This window comes from Mercenaria mercenaria, chromosome 2 (genome assembly GCF_021730395.1).
Source record: "Mercenaria mercenaria strain notata chromosome 2, MADL_Memer_1, whole genome shotgun sequence".
In the NCBI taxonomy this organism is placed as follows: Eukaryota; Metazoa; Mollusca; class Bivalvia; order Venerida; family Veneridae; genus Mercenaria; species Mercenaria mercenaria.
The window spans coordinates 71072510-71100131 of record NC_069362.1 but is presented as its reverse complement, the minus strand read 5'-3'; the positions used below and the strand labels follow the sequence as shown (position 1 = coordinate 71100131).

The window sequence follows — 27622 nt, the reverse complement described above, 5'->3', positions numbered from 1 at the left end:
GGTTCTGATAATAATTCAGTCCGCGGCATCAATATGGCCGCCGCCATAACTTTTTTGCCGGTAAATATTGCTGGGGAAAAAATCCGAAACTTAACTGCGACTAATACGCTAGAACTTAAATTTTCCGACCATTTCCAGAGCAAAAATTAGATGCGGACTATACATTACCGCGACCTATACACACCAAAATACGGTACGGTAGATTAATTCATGTTTTTAAAAATGATTGAATTAATGATATTTTTAAAGTACAGTTGAAAGTTGTAAATAATGTTTGAATTAGCAGTGGGTATCAAAGCAACTGAATTTTAACATTTTGTCGAGTTAAGTACGTGTTCAACTGATGCAGCTGGCTCAGCTCAATAGGGAGAGTGCAGATTCATGAATTGCTGGTTTGAAGTTATTTGTTGTTAACAGAATAGTACTGATACAGAATCCAAGAATACAGGTTTGTTAAATGTCCGCTCCCATGTATCTGAAATACTGTTGTACAATGGCGCTAAACCTTAAACAAACAAAGAAACAAATAAACTGGAAAACTTTGAGTCTAAATGGTAAAATGTGAAAGATCATTTCTGTTTTGGCCTTTAAGACTTTCTGACAGTAGCATGTTACATTTCAGGTATGGTATCTAGGCATCAGTTGTAACCATGGCAATGAATGGTTACCATGATGACAGAGAGGGGGAGGAGCAAAGAGGACTGGAGGATATGATCAAACTAGAGTAAGATATTACATTGGCTGTCAGAAATTAATGCCGAAGTCTAAAACTGAAAATCATTATAAATACCAGAATCTCTAATCTGAGTTATTTACTGATTTTCATATTATTATTATTATTTAAACTCCATTGTAGTCAGATACTGAAGAACTTGCAATGAGGCTGACTAGCCATTGTTTTGTTAGGTTTAATGTTGCACATTCATATGGCAACTTTCCAGCTTTGATGGTGGAGGAAGACCCCAGGTTCACCCCCATGCATTATTTCATCACAGGCGGGCACCTGGATAGAACCACCGACCTTCCGTAAGCCAGCTGGATGGCTTCCTCACATGAAGAATTCAATGCCCTGAGTGAGGCTTGAACCCACATCAATGAGGGGCAAGTGGTTTGAAGTCAGCAACCTTAACCACTCGGCCATGTAGGCATCAAACTACCCATTGTAAAGGATATTGTAGAAAAAATGTTAAAGATGGACAATGCTGAAGAAATGGAACTTCAGCTGTTGTCAAAATACTCTGTTTACATGTAAAGTATATTGGACCCTGTGCCATAGAAATTAAGACTGAAAAAAATTTAATGTAGAACCCCTCCCATTTTAAACAGGTAGCATAATGTTTGTGTTCAGATTTTTATCATGGGGTATTGTCCACTATCTCAATCAATGTTTGACCTTACAGTTGTAAATGTTCTTTTAAATCTTATTGAAGACACTAAAGCATTCACAAAAAGAAATGTCCTAGAATCTTATCTTCACAACATTGTAAATGTCAACTAGATCAAATGACTCTTTCAACATATTATGTGTTTTTGCATGGTAGATAAAGAAAGTATTGTATTTGGCAGGATTTCAAATGGTGAAATATGAAATGAAAACATGTATAAGGTGAAAGTTGGTCTTGTGTATTAGGTTGGAACCATAAAGTCAACTTACTATATTGTGTAAACTAACAGCTTTAAAGTTATATATAGGGTGGCTTTATTTGCAAGTAAACATCTTGGTTTAGATGTGAAGTGAAATGCTAATTACTTCACACACCCTCTTACTGATAAAATGTTCCTTTTGAAAAAAGAAAACCCACAGATATTTATAAGATTGTATTTGGTGTAGGGGTCAATGTAGGTAAACTAGACCCACTAATTCAGGTTTATAAAATGTGTGTCGGTCAAGAGCAGTTTTTGATATACTAATATCTTTATTAACTTTTTTTATCAAGATGGATTTTTACAATTTACTCAAAAGCGACTTCCCATGGAACAATTAAATTTTATTAGAGAGAAACACTGTTTTACCTGAACATTGTCAAAAAATTCTATTCAATATTGAAGCTGTTAAAATGGTTAAAATCTGCATACTTTCAACGATGCCAATGGAAGTACCATGGAACCACTAACAGTTTTCCATGCCACTTAGCGATTATAAAAATAGTTTAGAGAACCTTGGAACATAATTATGCAGATATATATTTTAGGATGTAAACAACATGTCATAATGTCTGACCTTGAGTAACCTAGACAGAAACAGTTAACAGAGGAGGAGAGGAAGAGGGCATTACAGATATCCAACATATCCAAACATATTCTTTGAAGACCTATAACATTCCATGCAATGGCCAAAAAATATGTCACGGACAAATTGTCTTACCGAAAGCTCTGAAGTACTGCATTCAGTCACTATTGTTGATTTTTACGTCCTGGGATTTTTTTGACGTGTGTGAAAACCCCCAAAAATATATATAGTTTCACATTCTAGAAATAGGTTTAGGTTCTGTGATTACACAGTAACAAAATGGAATTTAAATATAAAAATTGCTGTTTGCATAGTTTTAAACCATACATAAAAGATGTAAATGTTTACAGTTAATATTGGTTTATAGCTATATCAGGGAAAAAGAGAACAGTAAAAAATGATGGACAGTGTGCAGGTTTAAAGTCCTCAGAGCAATCATAGAATTAAGTTATGGTATTGAACATGTCATAAATAGGTCTGCAGCATCCTTGCATTGTTATGGAACCACTTAAGATAGAAGTTTTCTTGAACTGCATAATGGATTTTCCTCAGAATGTCAGAAAATTCCTTGTACGTTACATACTCACTACTGTAATGTCCGTTTTACACAGATACTTAGAACTACCGGTGATGGAACACTTGTTTATGAGGTTGTTATCAAATGACAATGATTGTAATAAAATCAGTCTGAAAATTATGCGTATAGTAACAAGCAAGTGAAAAAAAAATTGGTCAAAGATACCATCACCACAGTATACATTATAGTTTCATTGTTTTAAAAGTGCAGGTTTAATGGTTATTCAATGGTAGTAATTTTTGCAAGATTATCAAAACAGATTATCATGAAATCCATTAACTATTGTTACAACAATTGCTAAGTATATAAACAAGCCAATTGTTAAAACAGATGACAAAACAGAAATAAAAATGCAATAGAAAAATAGTTTATTTCATTCAGGTAATAAGATGTTGATAATTTTCACAACTCGGTGACATATCAAAGACAGCCTTAAAACAATTCAAAAATGTTTATCATGATGACATGTATGAATTGTCCAAAGCAGTTTGCAGCATATCTTATCAAATTTGGTCAGAAAATTACACTGTTATTGCAGTTTAAAATTCTTGAATTATCTCCCTGTTCTGTCACTTGCTGTCACAAAAAAAAACACAAACAGGTATTCATATGCAATAGGATCTCATAAAAACAGGCTAATTGACTCATTAATCACTATGTCAAAAGTAGATAGAAGTTAAATGTAAGAGATAGATTCAACAAAATTTGTCATGAAACTTACCAAAGAGTGTTGTTTCCTTGGATCCCCTCCCCCCTCCCCCCACCACCACCCCCAACAACCATATCCCCCACAGTCCACTTTGATACTGCTAATGATAAAAGTGCAGTGTCCTATTAGAATGTCACAACCTTAAAAAGAATTCTTATTGAAATGAATTTTTATGTTGACAAATATTATGGCTAGGGCCTGAGAAGCCTTAGTTAGAGTGTGCATGTACCAAATTATATATCAGCTGCAAGAATATTATAGATATACAGGTCATGGCTTCTTAAAATCAAATCAGTTGCAGTTTTCTCACTTTTTAGATGTGTATTACAACATATTTTAATTTTCCCATTTTTGGGGATGACTTTGCATGCAGAAGATTATTTCACCATGTTCTCACGCTCTTCAAAGGCACGTTGATCAATAGGGAGAGCACACATCTATAGATGGCAGAGTTGCAACTTCTATACCTGTGTGTGGATATGTTTTCCATGACAATTTGATTGCCTCTGCATCCACCTGTGATTGCAGACAGTTACTTGCAAAGAACAGATTAGCACTGGAAAACTGGTTAGGTTACATAACTGATAGAGTGCTGAAAAATGGGGCTAAACCAAAACCCAGAACAAAAAGTCTTCAAGCCATGGGAAAAAAATCCTTTTTTCCAGTTTTATTCGAAGCCTCCATTATAAACGAACAGAAGCATTTATTGTAATATTAAGACACCGTATATATATAATAAAATTATTTTTTAATGTGTAAGTACATATAATATTATGTTGTGCATAATATTTGATGTCTTTCATCTTTTTGTATTGAGATATTTATGGAAAGGAAGTGTGACATTTATAATGATTAAGACAAAAAACATAGTCCATTTGTAAGGGAATTTTATTGAAAACAGCAATTAGAATGCAAAGCAATTAACAACACCAGAAACACAGTGAATGGCCAGATCTAAACAAATAGACTGTTGTTGTACAAATCAAATGTCACCACCAAAGGGGCAATGTGTTTTGCTTTTGTAATGGTTTTTTTTTTGTGGGCAGATAATAAATGAGAAGAAAACACAACAAATTTTTGTTTCAAGTGAAGTTGACATCTGTGGCATTCTTCAAGGACAGTAATAGGCTCATCAAAAATTAATCAATGATTTGGCTCAGATAGTAGAAATATAAAGGAAAGATAGGTAATAAATAATTCATGTTAATTATACTGTATTACATCAAAGGCAGTGTCTTAAACAGTAAAATCTCTAGGCAGAAAATATGTTCCTACAGCCCAATACCGTCAGGCTCATTTATAGTCCCTGGCATATCAATATACATCAAATAAGAGAAATAAACAAATAAAAGAAAAATTGAAATAATAAAATTTTGATTTTTTTTTTTTCAAATTCAACATATTAATTAAGCAGGATGTGTCAAAAAATATGCATGCACAGTAATTTTAGCTTAGAAAAGGGGGATTTTTGTAGATATACAGTTGTATCGTATCTTTTACCATTACAATCATTTGACAGTTTTGGAAAAATGCAGTGTATTATGTTTTCACGCTTCATGGGCGGGTTTGCAGGCATTTTTACAGGTGGATGATATTGGTGTCAGGCAGTGCACTCGGTAAACTAGAGAATTTTTCTAAGAACTAAATGAAACTTGTGCAAAGTGTGTATCTCTGTAAATTGTAGGACTATAACAGACAGTTTCAGTTAGCATCTCTGGAGTTATGGCCATTGAATTAGTCAAAGACTAATTCTAAAATTGACAGTTTCCACTCAGTAAGAGGGGTATTTTGTTTTCAGAAGTAAACCATATTCATACAAAGTGTGTATCTATAAATCTAGGTCAAGTTTGATAACCATTCATGTCAGAATAGTATCTTTAGAGTAATTGCCCTTGAATCAGTCAAAATTGCTAAAGCAGAGTGTCTGCTATCTCTATAACTAGATTAATTTTTCTTTAATGTCAACCATACTTATAAAGATGTATTACTATAAAATCTAGGTCAAGTATGATAACCAACTTGTTTGGAAAATATCTCTAGGGTAGGGTTATGGCCCTTCACAAAAATGTTGATGTCTGCTCAGTAACTACAGTATATTTTCTCAGAACTTAACCAAACTTATACAAAAAGATCTAGGTCAAGTTTAAGAACAAGCCAAATCAGATTAGTATCTCTAGAATTATGGCCTACAAATTGGTCAAATTTGCCAGAGTGTACATTGTTAGTATCTTCAGAGTAATGTCTTGTGAATTAATCAAAATTAGGAAAATTGACATTGTCTGCTCAGTAAGTCAAGTTTTTCTAAAATTGAAATTGATTTGCTGTAACAGGTGTATCTTGCAACAGATGGCACTCTTCTTCACCAATATCAAACATGATGAGCTATTTTAGGTTGCTTATACTTTAACTCTGTTCAAATGATTACTGTGAAATCATTATTATTCATGGGGGATTAATTTTCGTGGATTTCGTGGTTGAGCTCAACCACGAATTTAAGTCCCAACGAACAAATTGTGCCCACAATACGCAAAGTCGCCAAACAAGACACCATAGCCGTTTGATCTGGTCCGTAGACTTTGTATGCAAGCATGCGGCAGTACTAACCTGCAGCTTTCGTGTAGTTTATGGAGGCTCCATCAACGATAAACATAGGTATGCGCGGAAACAAAACCGACTATTTATTTAATTTAGAAATGTACCCGTGGTTTGTGTTTATGACATGCTTGTCAAAGTAAAAGTAGGTACTAAAAATAGAAGTTTGATGTAGCGTGCCAACCGGACTATAATACGGCTGTTATTTGATTTTCGGTCCCGCTATGCACTTTTTACCCACTAGCCTTTATTTTTACTGACATATAGTAAAATACTACGACTTTTGAACTATTTGATATTATAAATTAACTGAAAGATTTACGTCCGATGCATTAATACTTTATTCACGTTACACGTTTCTCGGCAGGAAATAACACATGCACAAGTTCAACAGCATTTAATTTTAGATGCAGACGCGCCATTAATATATAAAAAAAAGGCGGACAAGTTTATAAAAGTTTATGAAGGATTACTATGGTTATACTAGTATTACAGAATAAAAACAACATTATTTCAATCTATAATAGTTTGTTTTAATTTGCAGTATAATAACTAGTTCTTGTTTAAAACACGATCAAATGGTCAATGATCAACCTTATATTTGTTTCGATTATGAATGCTAATTGAGCAAGCTGCTACGGTTTTGATACTGTTTAATTGGCGCCGACATTTCTTATTGAATATTTCACAGTTTTAAAAAGTTTTGCAAATTAGGGGTCATATAATTATAGATAACGCGGTCGTTAATTGGCACATGATCACTCCCTAATCTCCCGCGGTGTAGATTGCAAATTCGGTAACCATGGTAGCGCCGTTTGACACTTGTTGGTTTCACACGTAAGGAACCTAAGTACCTGTAGATCTTTTCTTGTGGAAATTATAATTTTTATTTTTAACAAAAAATGAAAATCCACGAATGTACGTCCCCACGAAACAGTCGTTTTGGCCAAAACCACGAAATTTCGTGCCGACGAAAATAAATGATTTCACAGTATGCCAGTATGACAGCACAGTATTATGCAATGTAATATGGTTTCATATGTGGGCATTGTACTATTCAACTTACTACATGTACTGGGTACTTCAAGTTTTGTAGCATAGATGTATTTATTATTTAATTTTTATAAACATAATTCAACTGTTGTATAAGTATACATGAAAATTATAATAGAGCAGTTGAAACATCCGTCTCACAAGTCCTTCTCAAGGTAAGAAGATGGCAGCCTTAGGTCGATACTGTGCCATCAAATATTTAGATTTAACGAGAAAAGGGATTTTGAAAGCTTACATGTTGTTGACTGTATTCCATTTGTTGTATATTTTGCTTTATTTCAGTGTGTTAGATGAGAGAACCATTCTTGAAAACCTGCAAGCCAGATACAGACATGACCTGATATATGTAAGTTTAGTTGTCTTAAGTTTGAATATGTTAAAAGTGCATTTAGATGACATTAGTAGTTTACCAACCTACTGCTCTGTTACCATATCCTTGGTTAGAATCATTTTGGATGATTAGAACATGGGACAACATTTATCCTGATAACAGACTGATAACAGACTGTAGACCTTAGATAGCTTTTTTGTTTTGCTTACCAGTATAAAAAAAAGCTTTCAATACTTTTGGCACTGAGGTATAAAATTGAATTATATGAACCTAAAAAAACTTAAGTAGAATTGTTTAATTATTATATGCATTCCTTTGATATAAAGTAGGTCTTGTACTGTGATATTTCAGACATACTGTGGAAGTATTTTGGTGTCTGTCAACCCATATCACATGTTTAATATCTATGGGTTGGACATGGTGAAGCGATATGAGGGGCAACCTATTGGATCCTTACCACCGTAAGTATTCACATGTACAGGGTAATGATCTTCTCTGTTCTGTTAGACTTTAGGGAGACATGTTTTCTGTATCTTGCTGGGATGTCTACTTACCATAATGCATTGAATAAACAGTCACAATTATTTCCTTTTCCTGGTTTTAGTTGGAAAGTCAAAACACTGTATCTTCTTTAGTCAAATGCCTGCCTTCAGTAATACAAAAAAGGAAGGAAACACGTTTATGGAGTATTGTGATGTAGATGAACATTCAAATGCAGTCCAGGGTGCCATCATATAAACACCAGTCCTGAAACTCTATTATCTGTTTTGGTTGGAAAACTTTACTGAAATTGATCAAGGGCAGTTTGAGTCTGGTTTCCAACTCAAGTTATTAGCTTGATTGAACAAAATATTTGAAGAGCTAACCTACCTAACTTTGTTTGGGCATCTCTTACATCATTTGACACAAGGGCCTTAACTCCACTTCCTCTCCAATATTTCATGAAGATGCTCGTCTGTAGTTAAAAATTTGATACACTTTCACTCTACTGTCTCTTTTATTAGCTCACCTGTCACTATGTGACAGGGTAAGCTTTTGTGATCGCCCTTTGTCTGTCGTCCGTCGTCCGTCCACAATTTCGTGTCTGATAGTGGTTTCATTTATGATTTTATTTTAACCAAACTTGCACACAACTTGTATCACCATAAGATCTTGGTTCTTTTCTTGAACTGGCCAGATCCCATTATGGGTGCCAGAGTTATGGCCCCTGAAAGGGCCAAAATTAGCTATTTTGACCTTGTCTGCACAAAAGCAGCTTCACTTATGATTTGATTTTAACCAAACTTGCATAAAACTTGTGTCACCTTAAGATCTAGGTTCCTTTCTTGAACCGGTCAGATCCCATCATGAGTTCCAGAGTTATGGCCCCTGAAAGGGCCAAAATTAGCTATTTTGACCTTGTCTGCACAATAGCAGCTTCATTTATGATCTGATTTTAACCAAACTTACACACAACTTGTATCACCACAAGATCTGGGTTCTTTTCTTGAACTGGCCAGATTCCATTATGGGTTCAAGAGTTATGGCCCCTGATAAGGCCAGAATTAGCTATTTTGACCTTGTCTGCACAATAGCAGCTTCATTTATGAATTGAATTTAACCAAACTTGCACAAAACTTGTGTCACTATAAGATCTTGGTTCCTTTCGTAAAGCGGCCAGATCCCATAATGGGTTCCAGAGTTATGGCCCCTGAAAGGGCCAAAATTAGCTATTTTGACCTTGTCTGCACAATAGCACCTTCATTTATGATTTGATTTTAACCAAACTTGCCCACAACTTGTATCACCATTATAAAGATCTCGATTCCTTTTTATATGCCTGAAGGGGCGTATTATGTTATTGCCTCGGTGTCCGTCTGTCTGTCTGTTGGTTAGCAATTTCCCTTCCATTCTGTAACTCTTGAACCCCTTGAAGGATTTCAAAGAAACCTGACACAAATGTTCACCTCATCGAAACGACGTGCAGAGCGCATGTTTCGGATGGCTCACTTCAAGGTCAAGGTCACACTTAGGGGTCAAAGGTCATATGACTTTGTTTTGTGTGTATATTGCTCTGCATTTGCATTGCATTGCAGTGCTCTTGTTTTTATTTGGCAGATCCTTCTTTTGTTCACTTACAATAATTGTTTTTAGCTCACCTGTCACAAAGTTACAAGGTGAGCTTTTGTGATCGCGCGGTGTCCGTCGTCCGTCCGTGCGTGCGTCCGTCCGTAAACTTTTGCTTGTGACCACTCTAGAGGTCATATTTTTCATGGGATCTTTATGAAAATTGGTCAGAATGTTCATCTTGATGATATCTAGGTCAAGTTGGAAACTGGGTCACGTGCCATCAAAAACTAGGTCAGTAGGTCTAAAAATAGAAAAACCTTGTGACCTCTCTAGAGGCCATATATTTCACAAGATCTTCCTGAAAATTGGTCAGAATGTTCACCTTGTTGATATCTAGGTCAAGTTTGAAACTGGGTCACGTGCCATAAAAAACTAGGTCAGTAGGTCTAAAAATAGAAAAACCTTGTGACCTCTCTAGAGGCCATAGATTTCATAAGATCTTCATGAAAATTGGTCAGAACATTCACCTTGATGATATCTAGCCCGAGTTCGAAACTGGGTTACGTGCCGTCAAAAACTAGGTCGGTAGGTAGAAAAATAGAAAAACCTTGTGACCTCTCTAGAGGCCATATTTTTCATGGGATCTTCATGAAAATTGGTCAGAACATTCACCTTGATGATATCTAGGTCAAGTTCGAAACTGGGTCACGTGCCATCAAAAACTAGGTCAGTAGGTCAAATAATAGAAAAACCTTGTGACCTCTCTAAAGGCCATATTTTTCATGGGATCTGTATGAAATTTGGTTTAAATGTTCATCTTGATGATATCTAGGGCAGGTTTGAAACTGGGTCACGTCCGGTCAAAAACTAGGTCAGTAGGTCTAAAAATAGAAAAACTTTGTGACCTCTCTAGAGGCCATATATTTCATGAGATCTTCATGAAAGTTGGTCAGAATGTTCACCTTGATGATATCTAGGTCAAGTTCGAAAGTGAGTCACGTGCCTTCAAAAACTAGGTCAGTAGGTCAAATAATAGAGAAACCTTGTGACCTCTCTAGAGGCCATATTTTTCATGGGATCTGTATGAAAGTTGGTCTGAATGTTCATCTTGATGATATCTAGGTCAAGTTCATAAGTGGGTCACATGCCGTCAAAAACTAGGTCAGTAGGTCAGATAATGGAAAAACTTTGTGACCTCTCTAAAGGCCATATTTTTCATGGGATCTGTATGAAAATTGGTCTGAATGTTCATCTTGATGATATCTAGGTCAAGTTCGAAACAGGGTCATGTGCGGTCAAAAACTAGGTCAGTAGGTCTAAAAATATAAAAACCTTGTGACCCCTCTAGAGGCCATACTTGTGAATGGATCTCCATAAAAATTGGTCAGAATGTTCACCTTGATGATATCTAGATCAAGTTTGAAACTGGGTCATGTGCCTTAAAAAACTAGGTCAGTAGGTCAGATAATAAAAAAACCTTGTGACCTCTCTAGAGGCCATACTTTTCATGGGATCTGTATGAAAATTGGTCTGAATGTTCATCTTGATGATATCTAGGTCAAGTTTGAAACTGGGTCAACTGCGGTCAAAAACTAGGTCAGTAGGTCTAAAATTATTAAAATCTTTTGACCTCTCTAGAGGCCATATTTTTCAATGGATCTTCATGAAAATTGATCTGAATGTTCACCTTGATGATATCTAGGTCAGTTTCGAAACTGGGTCACGTGCGGTCAAAAACTAGGCCAGTAGGTATAAAAATAGAAAAACCTTGTGACCTCTCTAGAGGCCATGTTTTTCATGAGATCTTCATGAAAATTAGTGAGAATGTTCACCTTGATGATATCTAGATAAAGGATAAAACAGGGTCACGTACCTTTGAAAACTAGGTCAATAGGTCAAATAATAGAAAAACCTTGTGACCTCTCTAGAGACCATATTTTTCAACGGATCTTCATGAAAATTGGTCAGAATTTTTATCTTGATAATATCTAGGTCAAGTTCAAAACTGGGTCACATGAGCTGAAAAACTAGGTCACTATGTCAAATAATAGGAAAAACGATGTCATACTCAAAACTGGGTCATGTGGGAAGAGGTGAGCGATTCAGGACCATCATGGTCCTCTTGTTTAATTACTTCTCTTTTATGTTACTATAAATAGCTTATTTAGTAACTTTTTATACGCCCGTTTGAAAAACGGGACGTATTATGGGAAAGCCCCTGGCGGGCGGGCGTGCGGGTGGGTGGGCGGGCGTGCGGGCGGGCGGCGTCTACAGACTTTGTCCGAAGCATATCTTCTACATGCATGAAGGGATTTTGATGAAACTTGGCACAGTTGTTCACCATCATGAGACGGAGTGTCATGCGCAGAAACCAGGTCACTAGGTCTAAGGTCAAGGTCACACTTAGAGGTCAAAGGTCAAATTCAAGAATGACTTTGTCCGGAGCATATTTTCTTCATGCATGGAGGGATTTTGATGAAAGTTGGCACAATTGTTCATCATCATGAGACGGAGTGTCATGCGCAAGAACCAGGTCCCTAGGTCTAAGGTCAAGGTCACAGAGGTCAAAGGATACAAGAAAGAAAACTTTGTCCGGAGCATATCTTCTTCATGCATGGAGGGATTTTGATATATGTTGGCACAAATGTTCACCACCACGAGGCAGAGTGTCATGCGCAAGAACCAGGTCCCTTGGTCTAAGGTCAAGGTCACACTTAGAGGTCAAATGATACAAGAATGAAAACCTTGTCCGGAGCATTTCTTCTTCATGCATAGAGGGATTTTGATTTCACTTTGCACAAATGTTCACCACCACGATGCGGAGTGTCATGCGCAAGAACCAGGTCCCTTGGTCTAAGGTCAAGGTCACGCTTAGAGGTCAAATGATACAAGAATGAAAACCTTGTCCGGAGCATTTCTTCTTCATGCATAGAGGGATTTTGATGTCACTTTGCACAAATGTTCACCACCACGAGGCGGAGTGTCATGCGCAAGAACCATGTCCCTAGGTCAAAAGTTAAGGTCACACTTAGAGGACAAAGGTCAGATACAAGAATGACTTTGTCCGAAGCATTTCTTCTTCATGCATGAAGGGATTTTGATGTAACTTGGCACAATTATACACCATCATGAGACGAAGTGTCGTGCGCAGTTCCCTTCTTTAGAATTACTTCCCTTTGTTGTTACTATAAATAGCTTATATTGTAACTTTTTCATTACTAGTCGTAGGGAAAAATCGATACCACTTTTCTGTAGTACAACATGCATGCTACATCGAATTATGAGGTGTATTTTGACCAATCTCTACCTGGTAAAGATTTTTGTGTGGACTTATAATTTTTTTTTGGATTTTTTTTTTTTTTTTTTTTTTTTTTTTTTTTTTTTAGATTATCTTCCCTTAGTTGTTACTATAAATAACTTATATTGTAACTTTTTTATAATTGACCGTAGGTAAAAAACAAGACCACTTTTCTGTGGTACAACATAGATGTTACTTTCAAATTTTAGGTGTATTTTAAGATATCTCTACCTGGTAAGGAGTTTTTTTGTGGACTTAGAAAAACAAATGACTTACAATGATTACTAAACAACCACAAAATTAAAATTCCATTTGCAAATACAGGTGCTACAGTAAAGAAATTTGCTGTGACGGGCATATATATTGTGACATTCTGGCACTCTTGTTTATTATTGGCTGAGACCACTTTCTGTGGTACAACATGGATGGTACCTCCAAGTTTTAGGTGTATTTTGATATATCTGTACCTTGTAAGAATTTTCTTCTTTTTGGTTAAATTTCTTCCCTTTGTTGTTCCTGTCCTTTGGACTTATGGCTATATAGAAAACTGATTTCAAAACAATTTTACACAAGACCAGTGTTCCTTGGGTGATCCTCTACTATATTTCTTCAAATAATTTTGATTCAGCAAAAACATGGCCCCCAAGGGGTTTTGCTTATTTTCCCTATATGCCTTTATAGAACTTTGAAAATCTTTTTGTCAGAAACTGGGGTTTCCGTTTCAAAATAATTTTAACAAATATTTCTTGGGTACCCTTTTATCCCAAAACTCTTTCAAATAATTTTGATTCTTTTGAAAAAGGGCCGCCTGGGAGGGGGGTAAATTTTCCCTTTAAGGTTTTCAGAAAACCTTGTATGAAACAAAGGGCCTGTTTTTGGAAAAAAAATTTTTTTATTTGAATAACTTTTAAAAAATTTTCAACTACATTTTGTTTAATTCTTTTGTTTGGGATCTTGATTTAAATTTTTTGACCTTCTTTTTTTTAAGTGAAATGTTTAACAGGTAGCGATATGGGGCCCTTTAGGGCCCCCCTCTTTTTTACAAAAAGGCTTTTTTTTAAAATTTCAAAACACTGTTTACATCATCCCACATTAGTGACTCAAGAGCCATAACTCAAGAACTCAAACCCTTTTTCTTTTTATAGTTCCCCAAATTTTTCCTTAAAATTTTTGGGTTTAAAAGTTTTGATGTTCCTCCCCCTTTTTTTTTTCCCGGGTGTTTAGCACAAAATTCCCTTTATGTTAGTTTTCAAAACCATTGTGAAAAAGTGCCATAAAGTGTTATTTACATGAATTTTTTTTTACCCCCCAAATTTTTAGATGGGGGTGGGGGGGGGAAATTAAAATTTGCCAAGTTTTTGCCCCTAGATGTCCTTTTGTCTTTTTTCACCCCACTTTTGGACTTTAGTTTAGGGAAAGCTTTTTTTCTTCTATTATTTAAAAAGGTTTTTTTTGAAATAAAACCCTTCTTAAAAATTGATCACCAGGGAAGTGTATAAGTTTCAAATTTTTTCCTTTTTCCACATTAAAATAGCCCAGAACAAGTTGTCTCCCCCTATGATAGCTGTTGTTGATTTTTTGTCAGACATTTTCCGAACATATTTGGCCGGGGATTTTATTTATATTTTTTTTAAATTGTAAAAAATTTGGTTTCTTTTTTATATTTTTTATCTTGTTTTGGGGATTGACGGGTAGTATGAAGGACTTTAAAAACTGGACTCCAAACCTCTTTTGGTTTATCACATTACCCTTTATAAACTGGCATGATAAAGCGGGTTAAAAAAACGTACACACTTGAGATAGCTGTGTCCGGGTTTTTACAGCAGGGTGTTCAAGATTTTTGAATCTTTTACGGGATTTTCATATTGATTTAATTTGTTTTTTTTTTTTAAACCCCCCCAAAAATGATTTTTTTTTTGGCTAAGACTGGTGGGAGTATGTAATAACAAATTTATACATATAGGCCAAGAATAATCCCTTTGTTTCTCGTTTCATCTTCAGCCTAAAACAACCCAACTTTTTTTTCCCAAATTTTAACTCTTTAAACCACATTTTTAAATCTGTTTGGCAAAAAAGTGATGAAACTCTTCCTAAAGTTTGTAAAAAATTAATTTTTGTTTTGCTTTATAAATTTTTTTTTTTTGTTTCCCAAAGGGGAGAATTTCAATTTTATTTTTCTTTGCAGACACTTGTTTGCCTGCTAGTTCTGAATAGGGAAAGGGGATAAATGAAAAAAAAACGGGGAAAAACCAAGTGATTTTTATCGGGTATATCATATTTTTGGGGTTTTTAAATAAATTGTTTTCAAAGGAAAATTGTGATTTTATGTAGGGTTTTGTTAGACCCAGCTGTTTTAATAGTAAAAAAAGTGTTAATTGTGTCGGTGGCATGTAAAAGAATATTTAAATTTTAACTTCCTTTAGACAAAAAATTAAGGGTTGGGGGGGCCCTTCAAATCTTCTGCCCTTTAAACCGCCAGGGGTTTCAAGCCCTTTGGGGGTTCAATTAAAACCCGGGTTTTTAAAGGGGTCAGATCGGCATGCTGGAGATAAGTGCTGCCTGTGTGTGCTGGAAATAATACTGAGAGAGGCAGGACAGATCATCATTTTATTGAAATAACAGAAAATTTTTAAGAAAAAACAGGAAATTTCCGGGGGGTTAACCAAATTTTTTTCCTTAATTTTACATCTAACATTTTTGGTATTTTTTTTCCCCCAAACAAAAATTTTCCCTTTTCCCTCAGTCCTTAAAAAAACCAATTTAATGTTTTCCCTTTTAGTTTTTTTTAAAATCATTCAATGATAGGGGGGGTTTTTTCTTTTGAAATTTTGGTACTTTAAATTTAATAAAATGTTGAGGTTTTGCCCAAATTTTGTCCCATTTTTGGATTGGGGTTTGATGCTTTTATTCAACGAAACAGAGATTTGATGTACTATTCCTTTTATATTTGGTATAAATTAGTATGTCCCAAAGATTTTTTTGTCCACTTTACACTGTCTTGAACAGCTTAACTTGAGCAGACTATGTAAGACAGAAGGCTGCCTGAGGCATCTGTGGTAGAGGGGTTTAAAAGGTTTTTCACTTTGAATCACTTAAATTTGGAATTCTTTCCCCTTTGAAATTTTGGTGGGTGGTTCCTTTAAGGTCCCTGCAAATAATGTCCAAAGGTGGCTTTACAGAAAAGTTAAATGATTAAAATGAATCTGAGTACACACACTATTCTGGGGTACCAGTGCTCCTTGGTACCAATGTAACCGGTTCTTTTCCCTTTGCGGGCAACTTGTTTTTCTTTTGGGGGGAATTTCATTTTAAATTTGAGGGGGCCGCAATTTTTTACTAAAATTTTAAATTGGGAAAATTTTTTATCGGGGGTTTCCCCTGATTTTGATAACTAAAAATTACTAGGTAAAAAAGGGTTAAATTCTTGAAAAAATATTCTAAAAACCTTTTTTCCCAAAAAAATTTTAAAAAGCATTTTTTTACTTATTTAAAAAATAAAAAATATCCTATGAAAATAATTTTCTTTTTAGGGGAAATAAAAACCAAAAAATTACTGTTAATAGTTAATACAAAATAAGCCCTAATAATAACGAATTCACCCCCAAAAAAATAGTTAAAAATCCTATTTTCGTAGCATTTTTTTGGAAATAAAAATTATCTCTGGGGTGCTTCTTTAGAAATTCCGGGGTTTTAGATTTTTTCTTTAAGAAACAATGTCAAACCCGTTTCGAAAAATTTTTTACCCCAATTTTTAATTTGAAATTAAAATCTTTTGTTATTTAGATTTAGATTGCTTCAGCGAAAAATTTCTGAAACCTTGTTTTAAAGGGCCTTTTTTTTTCCCTAAAATGGGGGGTGCAGTCAGTTATACCTTGTATAACTTTACAAAAATTTGTTAATAAAAGGGCGCAATTCAGCAATTATTTTTTTTCGGGCCCTTACAATTAAAAGGGGTGTTTTGAGGCCCAAAAGACTGAAAAATCACTTAAATACTAGATTGATTTAATGGCGGGGTTAAATTTTCCCAGCACAAATTTATCATGTATAAACTCATACAAAAATCCCCACAAACAGTTAAGATATTCAATGAAAAATTAAATTGGGTTCAATCTGTTTTAAATTTTCCCAATTTGGGTTTTTTTACCTTTTTTTGAGGCCAAAAAGTATGTTTAGAAGAATCGGGGGGGTATTTTTCAAGTGCAAAAATTACATATAAAGCCGTGCCATGGGGAAAACCAACATAGTGGGTTTGCGCCCAGTAGGGGTTTCCAACCAGCCTGCCTTTCCAGGCGGGTCAGCTCCATTGCGGCGCTAACGGGTTTTCTTAAATTCCCAATGGGCTTTAAAAAGCAAACCCAGCATGGACCTGACCAAAAACTGCGGGGAAAAGGGCGCAGGCGGGTCTGGCCCCTTTCTGGTAAAAACCCACAATGTTGGTTTTCTCATGGCTGGCTCTTTATTTAGAAAAAAAATTACTTTGTTTAACAAAAAACAAAGAGGGTCTTTTTCATTATTTTCCGAAAACAGAGGGGAAATATAATTTTCCAAACCCTTTCTTTTCCATGAAATGGCATTATGGAATGAATTGAAAGAATGAAAAAATTATTTTGAAATAAAAAAAATTTTGCAAACAAAAAAGGACCAAAAAATTTTAAGGGCATTTAAGCTTTAGCTGTTTTTATTATTGCATTGCTATAAATAATGCATGTTGTAGCAGAGAGTTTGTATTTAAAAAAGGGGAACTTTCATAAAAAATGGTCCCCCTCTTGGTTTCCCGTGGTAAAGAAAAAAGGGCCCTTTGGCCCCAAAGGGTTTACAAGGGAAAAAGGGAAAAGGAATTTTTCTTTTCTCCTGTGCCCTATCCCCTTGGGTCATGTTTTGTATTAAATTCTTGTAATACAGTATAAGATTTAAAAATGAGCATACAATAATTTTAGAATTTTTGTTTTTAAAAACCATGTAAATGAATGACCCCGACAGTTTTAAAAAAAAAATAATAAAAATTTAAGAAAAATGACTTTATTTCATGAGGCTGCACATTTGGGGGAAGCCCGTCTTCCCCTGCGGGCCTCTAAAATTTCACATTTACAAGTTTTCAAATATTTTTCAAGGCATTTAAAAAAGGGTAATAATCTTTGTAAGGGGGGAAAGGGGAAAGGATCCCTATTAAAAATTTTGCCTATGTATGGTTAAAAATATTTAAAAAAGAAGATACCACAGGTTTTTTTTAAAACAGTACCCTTTTTCCCCTATCATCTAGTTTGGGTTTTTTGACCACTATTTTGAAGAATAACTAGCTTTTTCTAAATCACCCTGGGGTCCGGGGCGGCCCCTTTACAAAAATTTGGGTTTAAATTTTTTTCAGGGAAAATAAAAACATTTTCATTTTAAAGGGTTTGCTTTGAAACTTTTTTATTCTTTTTTAGGTCAATTACCAAAACCCCTCTGGGTCAAGTCCCATAACTCTGAATTTTATTTTTTGCAAATTACCCCCTTTTGGATTTTTGAAAAAATTTTTGGGTTAAAGTTTTACATGCAAGTTACCCATCTCCCCAAAAATTTAAAGCAAAATATTGGGTTGGGAAATTTTACATGTGTTTTTCGGGGTTTTAAAAAATAATGATAGGGACCCAAATCCCCCTTTAAATCGGCCTTCATTTTGGCCAAATTAAGCCCCCTTTTGGAAATTTGAAAAAAATTGGTTAAAGTTTTGGTTCAAGTTCATTTAAAATATTAAAAAAAAGGGTATAGATTTGAAACTTAAATTTTTTCTTTTTCCCAGATCAATTACCTTCCCCATGGGTCAAGGGCCCCCTAACTCTGACATGTATTTTGGCCCAAAAATTTTGCCCCTTTTGGAACTTTGAAAAAATTTGGGTTTAAAATTTTTTCATTCAAGTACAAACACTTTTTCTAAAAGTCATAAGAATTTTAAACTTTTTTTTTCTTTTTTTGGTCAATTTTCCTACCTCCCGGGGGCAAGTCCCCTAGCTCGGAAACGTATTTTGGGCAAATTTTACCCCTTTTGGACTTAGAAAATTCTGGGGGTTTAAAATTTTTCATGCCCAATTAAAATCTCCAAAAATACTACAGATATTAAATTGAAACTTCAAAAGTGTCTCGGGGGTTTTAAAAAATAGTTGGGTAGCACCACGTCCCATAACTCGAAAATGTATTTTGGGCAAAATTTTGCCCCCCTTTTTGGACTTGAAAAAACCGGTTAAAGTTTTTCGGCAAGTAATACACTTTTACCAAAAAAAATTTTAAAACTTTTTTAAAATTATTTTTTTTCTTTTTCTAGGTCAATTAAACCAACATCACTGGGGGGTTTAAGTTCCTTTAAATCCCTTTAAAATGTTTTTTTAGCAAAATTTTGCCCCCCCCTTTTTGGGCTTTGAAAATTTTTGGGGTTTAAAATTTAGCATGCAAGTTTTCTATTCCCCCCCAAAAAAATGCAGTATTGAATTGAAACTTAACATGTTTCTTTGGGGGTTTTAAAAAATAGTTGATAAATCAAGTCCCATAACTCTGTATGTAAATTTTTGGGCAAATAAATGTCCCCATTCAAATTAAAACCTTTTTATATTTTAAAATTTTTGGGTAATGATTTCCCGCTTCTGTGCAATAATTTTTAAAAGTCGAGCTTGGGCTGGCCCTTCGGGGCAGTCTTGTTTTTTTTCAGATGTTTTTTTTTTTCCCCAAAACCCTTTCAATTTTTTAAGCCATTAAAAATTTTTTGTAAATTTTTAAAAGAGGGACTGTTTGAAGGTTTTTTTCTTTTGCCCCAATTTTAAAATTTTTTAACCTCTTGAAAAAATTTGGGCCAAAATTTATAATGCAAAAGAATTAAGAAATTTTTTGAATATCATATTCTCTAATTGGGAAAAGCTTTCTATTTTAAATATTTTAATTAAAAAACGTTCAAAGCTGGAAAAGGGCGTATTTTCTTTGTGTTTTTTTTTTGGCTAGAAATACCAATGACTTTCCAAAAAACAATTTCATACCCTTATCGGTTTTTTAAAATTTTAAAGATTTTTAATAGAGATAATATTGAATTTTTTGGGATTTTTTAAAAGTTTAGTGTCATTTCATGGTTGGGGTTTTTTTCAAAACTAAAATTCCCTTTTATTAAAAGGTTTTACTTTTTTTCCTGGCTTTTTTTACAAAATGGTTGAAAAGAAAATAGCATGATTTTCTGGGAAAATTTTTGTGGGGGTGTTTATTAAATTTTTTGTCTTGGTTTTTGGGATTGTGATCACTGGGAAACTTTTCCATCAAAAAATTTTTAAACTTGTTATAAAATAATCTACTTTAAAAAAAACCAAGTTTTTACCCCGCCCGATAATACCCATTTTTTTTGCTGAAATTTCCCCTTCACAATCCACAGGAGGTGGACTTGAAATTTTAATTTTGTTATTTGACATCTGACATCATAACAAAACTTATTTTTAGAGGCAAATTGAAAGATCAAGGTCATGCTTTCAAAGGTCATTTTTGATGAAAAGCATGCAACTTAAATGCATGGATGAATGTTCAAATCAGTTGGCACATCATATACTGGTTCTGTGCAAGAAACAGATCAATGGCCAATATCAATGATTTAAGGTGATTTTAGTGCTCTGTTTGGGATTTCTCTCAGTCAGACCAAGACCAGAGTTATGTTCCTTGACAAAGGAAAAAATACACAAAAAGTGCTGGAAGTTTTGACCTGAGTTTTTTTTTTGGATTCCAGTCTGCAAGATCAGAGTTTTGGGCCCCTTTGGGTTATCAAAAAATGTAAAATTTAAGGGGCATAAAAGTTTTTGAAAAATTTTTCCCCAAAAGTATTTCATTTGGGGTCAAAAAACCTTAGGGGATTGTTTTTATAGCAGGGAAGCGGGCAGTGGTGTTCTGTTCGGGTTTTCCCAAAATCAGTCCAAATAAGTTAAGCTTCGACTAAGTTTAAAAATACAGAAAAATGCTTAAAAAAATTTTTGTTTTCATTTTAAATTTTATTTAAAAGTATTTTCCTAGAGTCTTGAAAACCCTAATACAGTTTACAGGAAAATTGGGGGGTCTCTGGTCCTATGGACCACATCTTTTTGCCAAGCATTGAAGGGTCAGATGAATTTTTCATTAGAAAAAAAAAAAGTTTTTTTAAAGGGTTTGGAATGTTTTTTTTTTGAAAAACGATTAAAGTGCCAAAGGGAAAAAAACAGCAGTAGCATTTTTTGGGGAAATGTATACAATGTTTCTTCTTAAAACCCTTAAATTTTGAATTGTTGAAGTAAATACCCTTTTTTTTTATTTCCCCCTGCAAATTTTTTTAAATATTGTTTTGCCTCAGGAATTTTATTTAAATTTTTTGTTTGAAATCTCTGTATGACAAATGTACAATTTACTCCAAAATTTCACCTTGATGATTAAGATCTGGCATCTGCCTCATTTAATTTGTACAATACAGTGAGTGCATGTAACCTTACATGTAACATTTATGTCTGATATTATTTCACCTGATGTTTCTATTCATTCATGTTTTCTCTCCATGCAGTTCATGCTCTTTGTCAGCCTAAAAGTTCATGACCTTCACTGTTGGAATAGAAGTTTGTTCCCAATCATAAGCTACTGAACAAACTAGTGAAGATCATAAACCACAAACCATTTAACAAATACGTTTATGGAAAATAAGTAATTAAACATTTAAGGTTCGAAGTAGGCCTTGAGAAACAAAAATCAAACAACACCGAATCATAGAAAGAAAGAGTTGTTTGACATGAAAATTGAACAGCATGTAAACCATTATATTACTTTACGAAACAAGTTGTCAGTATACGATATAAACTTTGAATTCCAGAAAATGACTGCCTATAGGGGCCCCACTTCCGACAGTCAAACTCCTTTAAAAACTCACCATTTTCAAAGAACTGTTACACATGTTCGTTTTTATGCATTTTCAATAGCAAAGCGAGTGGTGAAATTTTTACATAACAAGGTGGAACCTAGTTATCAGCAATTGTTATCTTTATTTCATTACAAATGGCATTCATTTCAAAGGGAGACAACTTTTTCTCGACGATTACTTAAAATAACCCGGAAAAAGTTTTTCTCCCTTCGAAAATGAATGCCATTTTACTTAAAAAATCGAAAAAGTTGTCTTTCCTTTGAAATGAATACCATTTGTAAAGAAATAAGACAAACAATTGCTGAAAACTGTGTTCCAACCTTGTTATGCGAAATTCACCCCCTCCCCAACCGCTAATTTGTAAATGCATCAAAACGAACATGTGTAACTGTTCTTTGAAAATGGTGAGTTTTTAAAGGCGTTTAACTGTCTGGAAGTGGAGCTCCTTTAGGCAGTCGTTTTTCAGAATTCAATGCTTATATCACTATACTGACACTTGTTTCCTAAAGTAATATACATGTTTTACATGCTGTTCAATTTTCATGTCAAACAACTTTTTTTTCTATGATTTGGTGTTGTTTGATTTTTGTTTCCAAAGGGCCCACTTCGGGGAAACCCAAGCAACCTGAAAAAATATAGTTTTAACAATATGAAATGTTATTTTTTGCATCACGTTCTTCAAATTTAATCAAACAGAAAAAAGTAAAAGTTGGAAAAATTAAAAAAAGCGGGGAAAAAAATTTGGTCTTTAAAATAATCCGTTTTAAAAAGGGGGGGTTTAAATTTTTGTTTTTTTGGGGATGGGGGGGCATATTTTTTTTTTAAAGGGGGTTTGTTTTTTTGTTTTTTAAAAATTTCCCGGGGAAAAAAGGTTCCCCCTTTTTTTGGGCCAAAATTTTCCCCAAAATTCCCGAAAAGGAAAAGTTTTTGGAAAAAAGCCCCAAACCATTTTGGTAAAAGGGGGGAAAAAGGGGAGTTTTTTTTTTTTTTTTTTTCTAAAAAAAAATTTTTTTTTTAAAAAACCCAAAAAAAAAAAAAAAAAGCTGGGGGGATTTTTTAAATCTTTTTCCAAAAATTCCCCAATTTAACAAAAAATAAAAATTTTTCCCAAAAAATAAGTTTTTAAAAAACAATGTATTTTTTCAGCAAAATTTTTTTTCAATTTTTTGGATTTTTTTTAAATTGGGGCCAAAAAATTTCTATGGGCGGGGGTTTAATTTTTTGACCCTCGGTTTTTTGGAAAATAAAAAAAACCCTAACCCAATCATTTAAATAATTAAAAAAACCCGGGGTTAATTCTTTAAATAAGAATTTCATTCAAAAAAAAAAAAATTGGCCCTTTAAATTAATTGCCCCCCAAAATTTTCCCTGCCCTTTTAAACCCCCCCTTTTCCCCCGAAATTCAAAAAACCCCCGGGGCCAAAAAACACCCCCCCCAAACAAGCCCCAATTCCCCCCCGTCCCGCCTGAAAAAATTGAAACATAAAAATTTTTCCCTATTGGCCCCGGTAAACCCGGAAATTTCACCCCTTTAAAACAATTTTTTTAAAGTAAAAAATATTTTTTAACAATGTTTGGTTCCCCCAAAGTTTTTTTTTAAGTAAAACAAATCTTCCCCCAATCCCTTGAAAAATTTTAAATTAGAAAATTTTAAAATTTTAAAAAGGGTAGTTTTTTCCCCTTTCCCCGGTTTTTTTGGGTTTGGGGGGGGAAAAACCTTTCTTTTTGATCAATAGTTTAAAAACAAACACCCCAAGGGTTTTTTTTATTTAAAAAACCGGAACTTTTCCCCAAATTTTGTGTAGACAAAAAAAGAAAAAATTTTAAAAACCCGGGGGGCTGAATTTTCCCAAAACAATTCGAAATTTAACAAAAATTTTAAAGTTTAATTAAACCCCCCACCCCCTTTTCGGTTTTAAATATGTTTAAAATCCTTGCATTTTGACTTACACAAAAAAAAAATTTGATTAAAGGTAAAAAATGAATTTTTTTTCCTTTTTAATATAATAAATCATGTAAAATCCTCTTTTTTTTTAAAATTTTGGAAACCCCCCTCCCTTTTTTAAATTATGGTAATTTAAAAATGCCTTTTCCCAAAACCCCAAAATGGGAAACCAAAAAGTTTTAAAAATTTCCCAATGTTTTTTTTGGGGGTTTTTTTCTTTTTGCTTCCCTTCTTGAAAGGGGGAAACGGGGAAAATTTTTTTGGGAAATTTTTTGGGGGTTTTGGGGGGCGAAATTAAAACTCCAGGCTTTTTCAAAATGTAACCCCCAAAAATTTAAAAAAAAAAAAAAAAAAAAAAAAAAAAAATTTTTTTGTGACAGAAAACAAAAAACTTTAAAAATTTTTAAAATAAAAAATTAAAATTTTTTTTAAATTTTTTAAAAATTTTAATGAATAAAAAAAAATTTTACAAACAAAATTTTAAAAAATTTAAAATTTTTAAGAAAATTTAATATTTTTTTTATACAAAAATATTTTTTAATTGGAAAAGAAATTTTTTTTTTTAAAAAAAAAAAAATTTATTGGAAAAATTTTTAAAATATTTTATATTAAAAAAAATTGGGTTAGGAAAAAATTTCTCCACAATAAAATTGAAAAAAAAACAGTGAAAATTTTTATTTTTTATTTAAAAAATAAATTTTTTTAAAGGTTTTTTTAAAATTTTTTAATTTTTTTTTATAACTCAATAAAATAAATTCTTTTTTTTGATTTTAATTTTAAAAAAAATTCTAATGTTTCCATTATTTTTTTTAAAAGTAAAAATTAAAAAACCCTTTTAAAAATTTTATTTTAAAATTAAAAATTTCCCCAATTTTTTTTCTTTTAAAATTATATATAAAATAAAATTTTTTAAAGAAAATGAAATCCCCTTTTTAAAACTGTTTTTGGTAATTTTCCCCACTTAAAATTTTAAAAATCCAATGAAAAAAAGGAAAATAAAAAAATTTAAATTTACCCTTATTTCTTAAAAAAACGGGGCTTGGATTTTGTCCAAACCCCCACACCCCCCGGCGGGAAATTCCCCGATTACTAAAAAAAAAGTTTTTACGGGGTAAAAAAAAAAACCAAAAAAACAAACCCAATTTTACTTATACCTTTGGCCCCGAAATTTTTGTAAAAAAAATTGCGAAAGCCGGAAATTTTGGGAAAAATTAAAAAAAGCCCAACCCCTTATTTAAAAAAATTTTTTGAGGGAAATTTGTAAAACCGGAAACTTTTTTAACCCGGGGTATGCTGCCGAATTCCAACAGACCCTTTTTGGTGACAGTTGATCGCCAATTTCAGTAGTTTATCAAAAACAACAAAAGCCCAATAAAATTAAATTTTATTTAATAATCACAAATTTGCAAGTTTAAATTTTAATGTTGAATAAAACCCTCCCTTTTTAAAAGGGGGTAAATACCTAAAGAAATTTTAAAGGTAACATATAAAAAAAAAGCCCATTTTTTGAAATTTAACTTGTCAAAAACTTTCAGAGCCCTGTATTTTACTGAAAAAAAAAACTTACTGCTTTGGGAAAATAAACAAATCTCAGGGTTGCTATCAAATATTGAATTACTTGCAGGTTGTCCTGTATTTATGTCATAAGCAATAACATGTTGATAGGAGTATAAAAAAAGAATTTTTTTGGCCAAAAATTTGGGTTCAAAACCAAACCCTTGGTTTCAATTGGCAAAACCGAGGGAAAACCCTTAGATGGTTGACCGGTTTACAACCACCCCATAACGTAAAAATTTTGAACAAAAAACCCCCTCCATCATATTAATAAAAAAAATTAAACTCTCCCCCCCCTTCACCCCCTTTTTCCCCCCCCATTTCCGCTCCCCCCCCCCCCCCGGTCCCCCCCACCCTTTTAATTAAAGGGCGGGAAAAGCAATTTTTACTTGAAAGGGAACTTTTTTCTACTGGTACAGAATCCAGAAAAACTGGTCGGGGGTTTAAATTGCCTGCCGTTAAAAAAAATTTTAAAAAAATTTTGGGAAAAAAAAAAAAAAAACGGCTTTAAAAACCCAAAAACCCAAAAAACAATTTCCCCCTCTCTTTTGCCCTCCTATTCCCTATGTTTTTAAAAATTTTTTTATTTTGAGCTTACGACTTGAGAAAAAAATTTTATAAAAAAAAAAAGGGACATTCTTTTTGCCCAATTTTACATTAGATACAGCCTAGGGGGTTTCCTTAAACCTTTCAAAGGGGTTTTTTTTCCCCAAAATTTTTCAGAACTTAAAAAGGGAAAAGGTTTAATTTTCTTCCCCTTCCCTCAACAAAGAAAAAGGATGCCAGATACAAAAAATGTAGTTTCTCAGTAAATTTAAACAGTAAAATACCCTTAGCTTTAATTCCTTAAAAAAACCAACAGGGGCATTTTAATCTCCTTTTTGGGGCTTTAAATTGGATACAATTGTCCTACTTTTCCCTCATTTTGTTTATTCGGGTTTGAAGGTAGTTTTATTTATAACAAATTATAAAAAATTTATTCATTGGGGAGATCTTTTAAATCACGTACATTTTTCCCAATTTTCTCACTTAAAAAATTGTTTAAATAAAAAGCGTTAGAGTTATAAAAAGCTTAAGAATGCAATGGCCCTGAACATCCCCAAATTTAAATTTTTTTTTTTCCAAATATTTAAAACAGGGTTTTTGGGTCCACCCCTTTTAAACTGTATTTTGTTGTTTTGGGATAAAATTTTAAAAATCATTTAAGTTAAAAAAACAGGGGGGCAGTACAGGAAAAAAAAGGTTGGGTAAAAACATTATAGCCCCTTAGTTGTAAAATTTAAAGTTTTATTTTTTGGTTACCCACCCAAACCCAAGGTTTTCCCTTTTTAAATAAAAAGCTTTGAAAGACAGCGGGCTTTTTTTATACTGGAAAATATAGACTTTTTTTACTTTCTGTTTTTAAAAAAACTGTAAAATTGAACGGTAAAAAGGTAAAAAAACCTTTCTAAAAATAAAAATTCCCCGAAATTTAAATTAGATTTTTTTGTATTTAAAAATCCCCGGAAAAAATTTTCAAACTATCAATTTAAAAACCCAAGCCCTTTTTGGATGGTTTGGGAGAAAAGGGGAGGGGTGTTAACAAAAAAGGGTTTCATGGGGAAAATTAAAAAAATTAAAAATTTTCGGGGCATTTTTAACAAAAGTAAATCTTCTTTGGGGAAAAATTTTTGGTCAAAAGTTGAGTTAAAAATGTTTTTAAAAATTTTTAATTTTACAAATTTTCTAGGGATAAAAGGGAGAATTTGGTGCGGAAAAGACTGAAGAAAAACCAAAAGCTATTTTTTCAGTAATTTTTAGCGGCAGTCAAAAAGGTTTTGGCAGCAACCCCAAATTCCAGAAAAATTTCCCGGGGCCCAAAAACCCCCCGCAAAAAATCGTTTTGGAAACCCGCTAAAAACAAAAACAAAAAAACTTTTTTTAACTTCCCGGAAGGAATTTTGGGCAATAAAAAGGGAAAAGGTTTTTTCAAAAGCGAAATAAGTTTTTAAATGAAATAAAGGACTAGGCCCAGCCCAAATTTTAAATTTGGGGTTTAATTTTGCCAAATGTTATTTCCCCAAAATGCGGTTTTTTTTAAAAGAGAGAGCAAATGTTGTAGAAAAAAAAAGGGTTTGTAAACTTTCCCCTTTGAGTAGGCCCATAAAACCATTTTTTTTTCCCAAACGGGGGTTCTGATTTTAAAAAGATACTTTTCCCTCAATTGAAAAATTTTAAAAGGTAGAAAAAAAAAATATAGGTATTGTGCAAGGATCCCAATTAAAAGGAAATTTTTCCCTTAAAAGGTAAAAAAAAATTATCATAGCCGTAAAAAAGATTTTAAAAACATCATCACCTTGGGGTTTAGGAAACTAAATTTTAGCCCGTTTCCCCTTTTCTTTTTTTTTCAAATTGTCCTAAATT

The 27622-nt window shown here is 33.3% G+C and overlaps 1 protein-coding gene across 5 annotated transcripts in view; it reads left to right on the top strand.

Annotated features, from left to right (window-relative positions):
• LOC128555211 (myosin-VIIa-like) overlaps positions 1-7972 on the top strand; it is a 36709-nt gene extending 28737 nt beyond the window's left edge. For all 5 annotated transcript variants that reach the window (XR_008369876.1, XM_053536882.1, XM_053536884.1 and 2 more), the window contains 3 exons: positions 623-724; positions 7444-7507; positions 7844-7972. Coding sequence is in view for 4 of the 5 variants with exons in the window: in XM_053536882.1 (XP_053392857.1) it covers positions 651-724; positions 7444-7507; positions 7844-7957 (252 nt within the window). In the remaining variant the exon portion in view is untranslated. The remainder of the gene's footprint in view (positions 1-622; positions 725-7443; positions 7508-7843) is intronic.
• The last annotated feature ends 19650 nt before the right edge of the window (positions 7973-27622 follow it).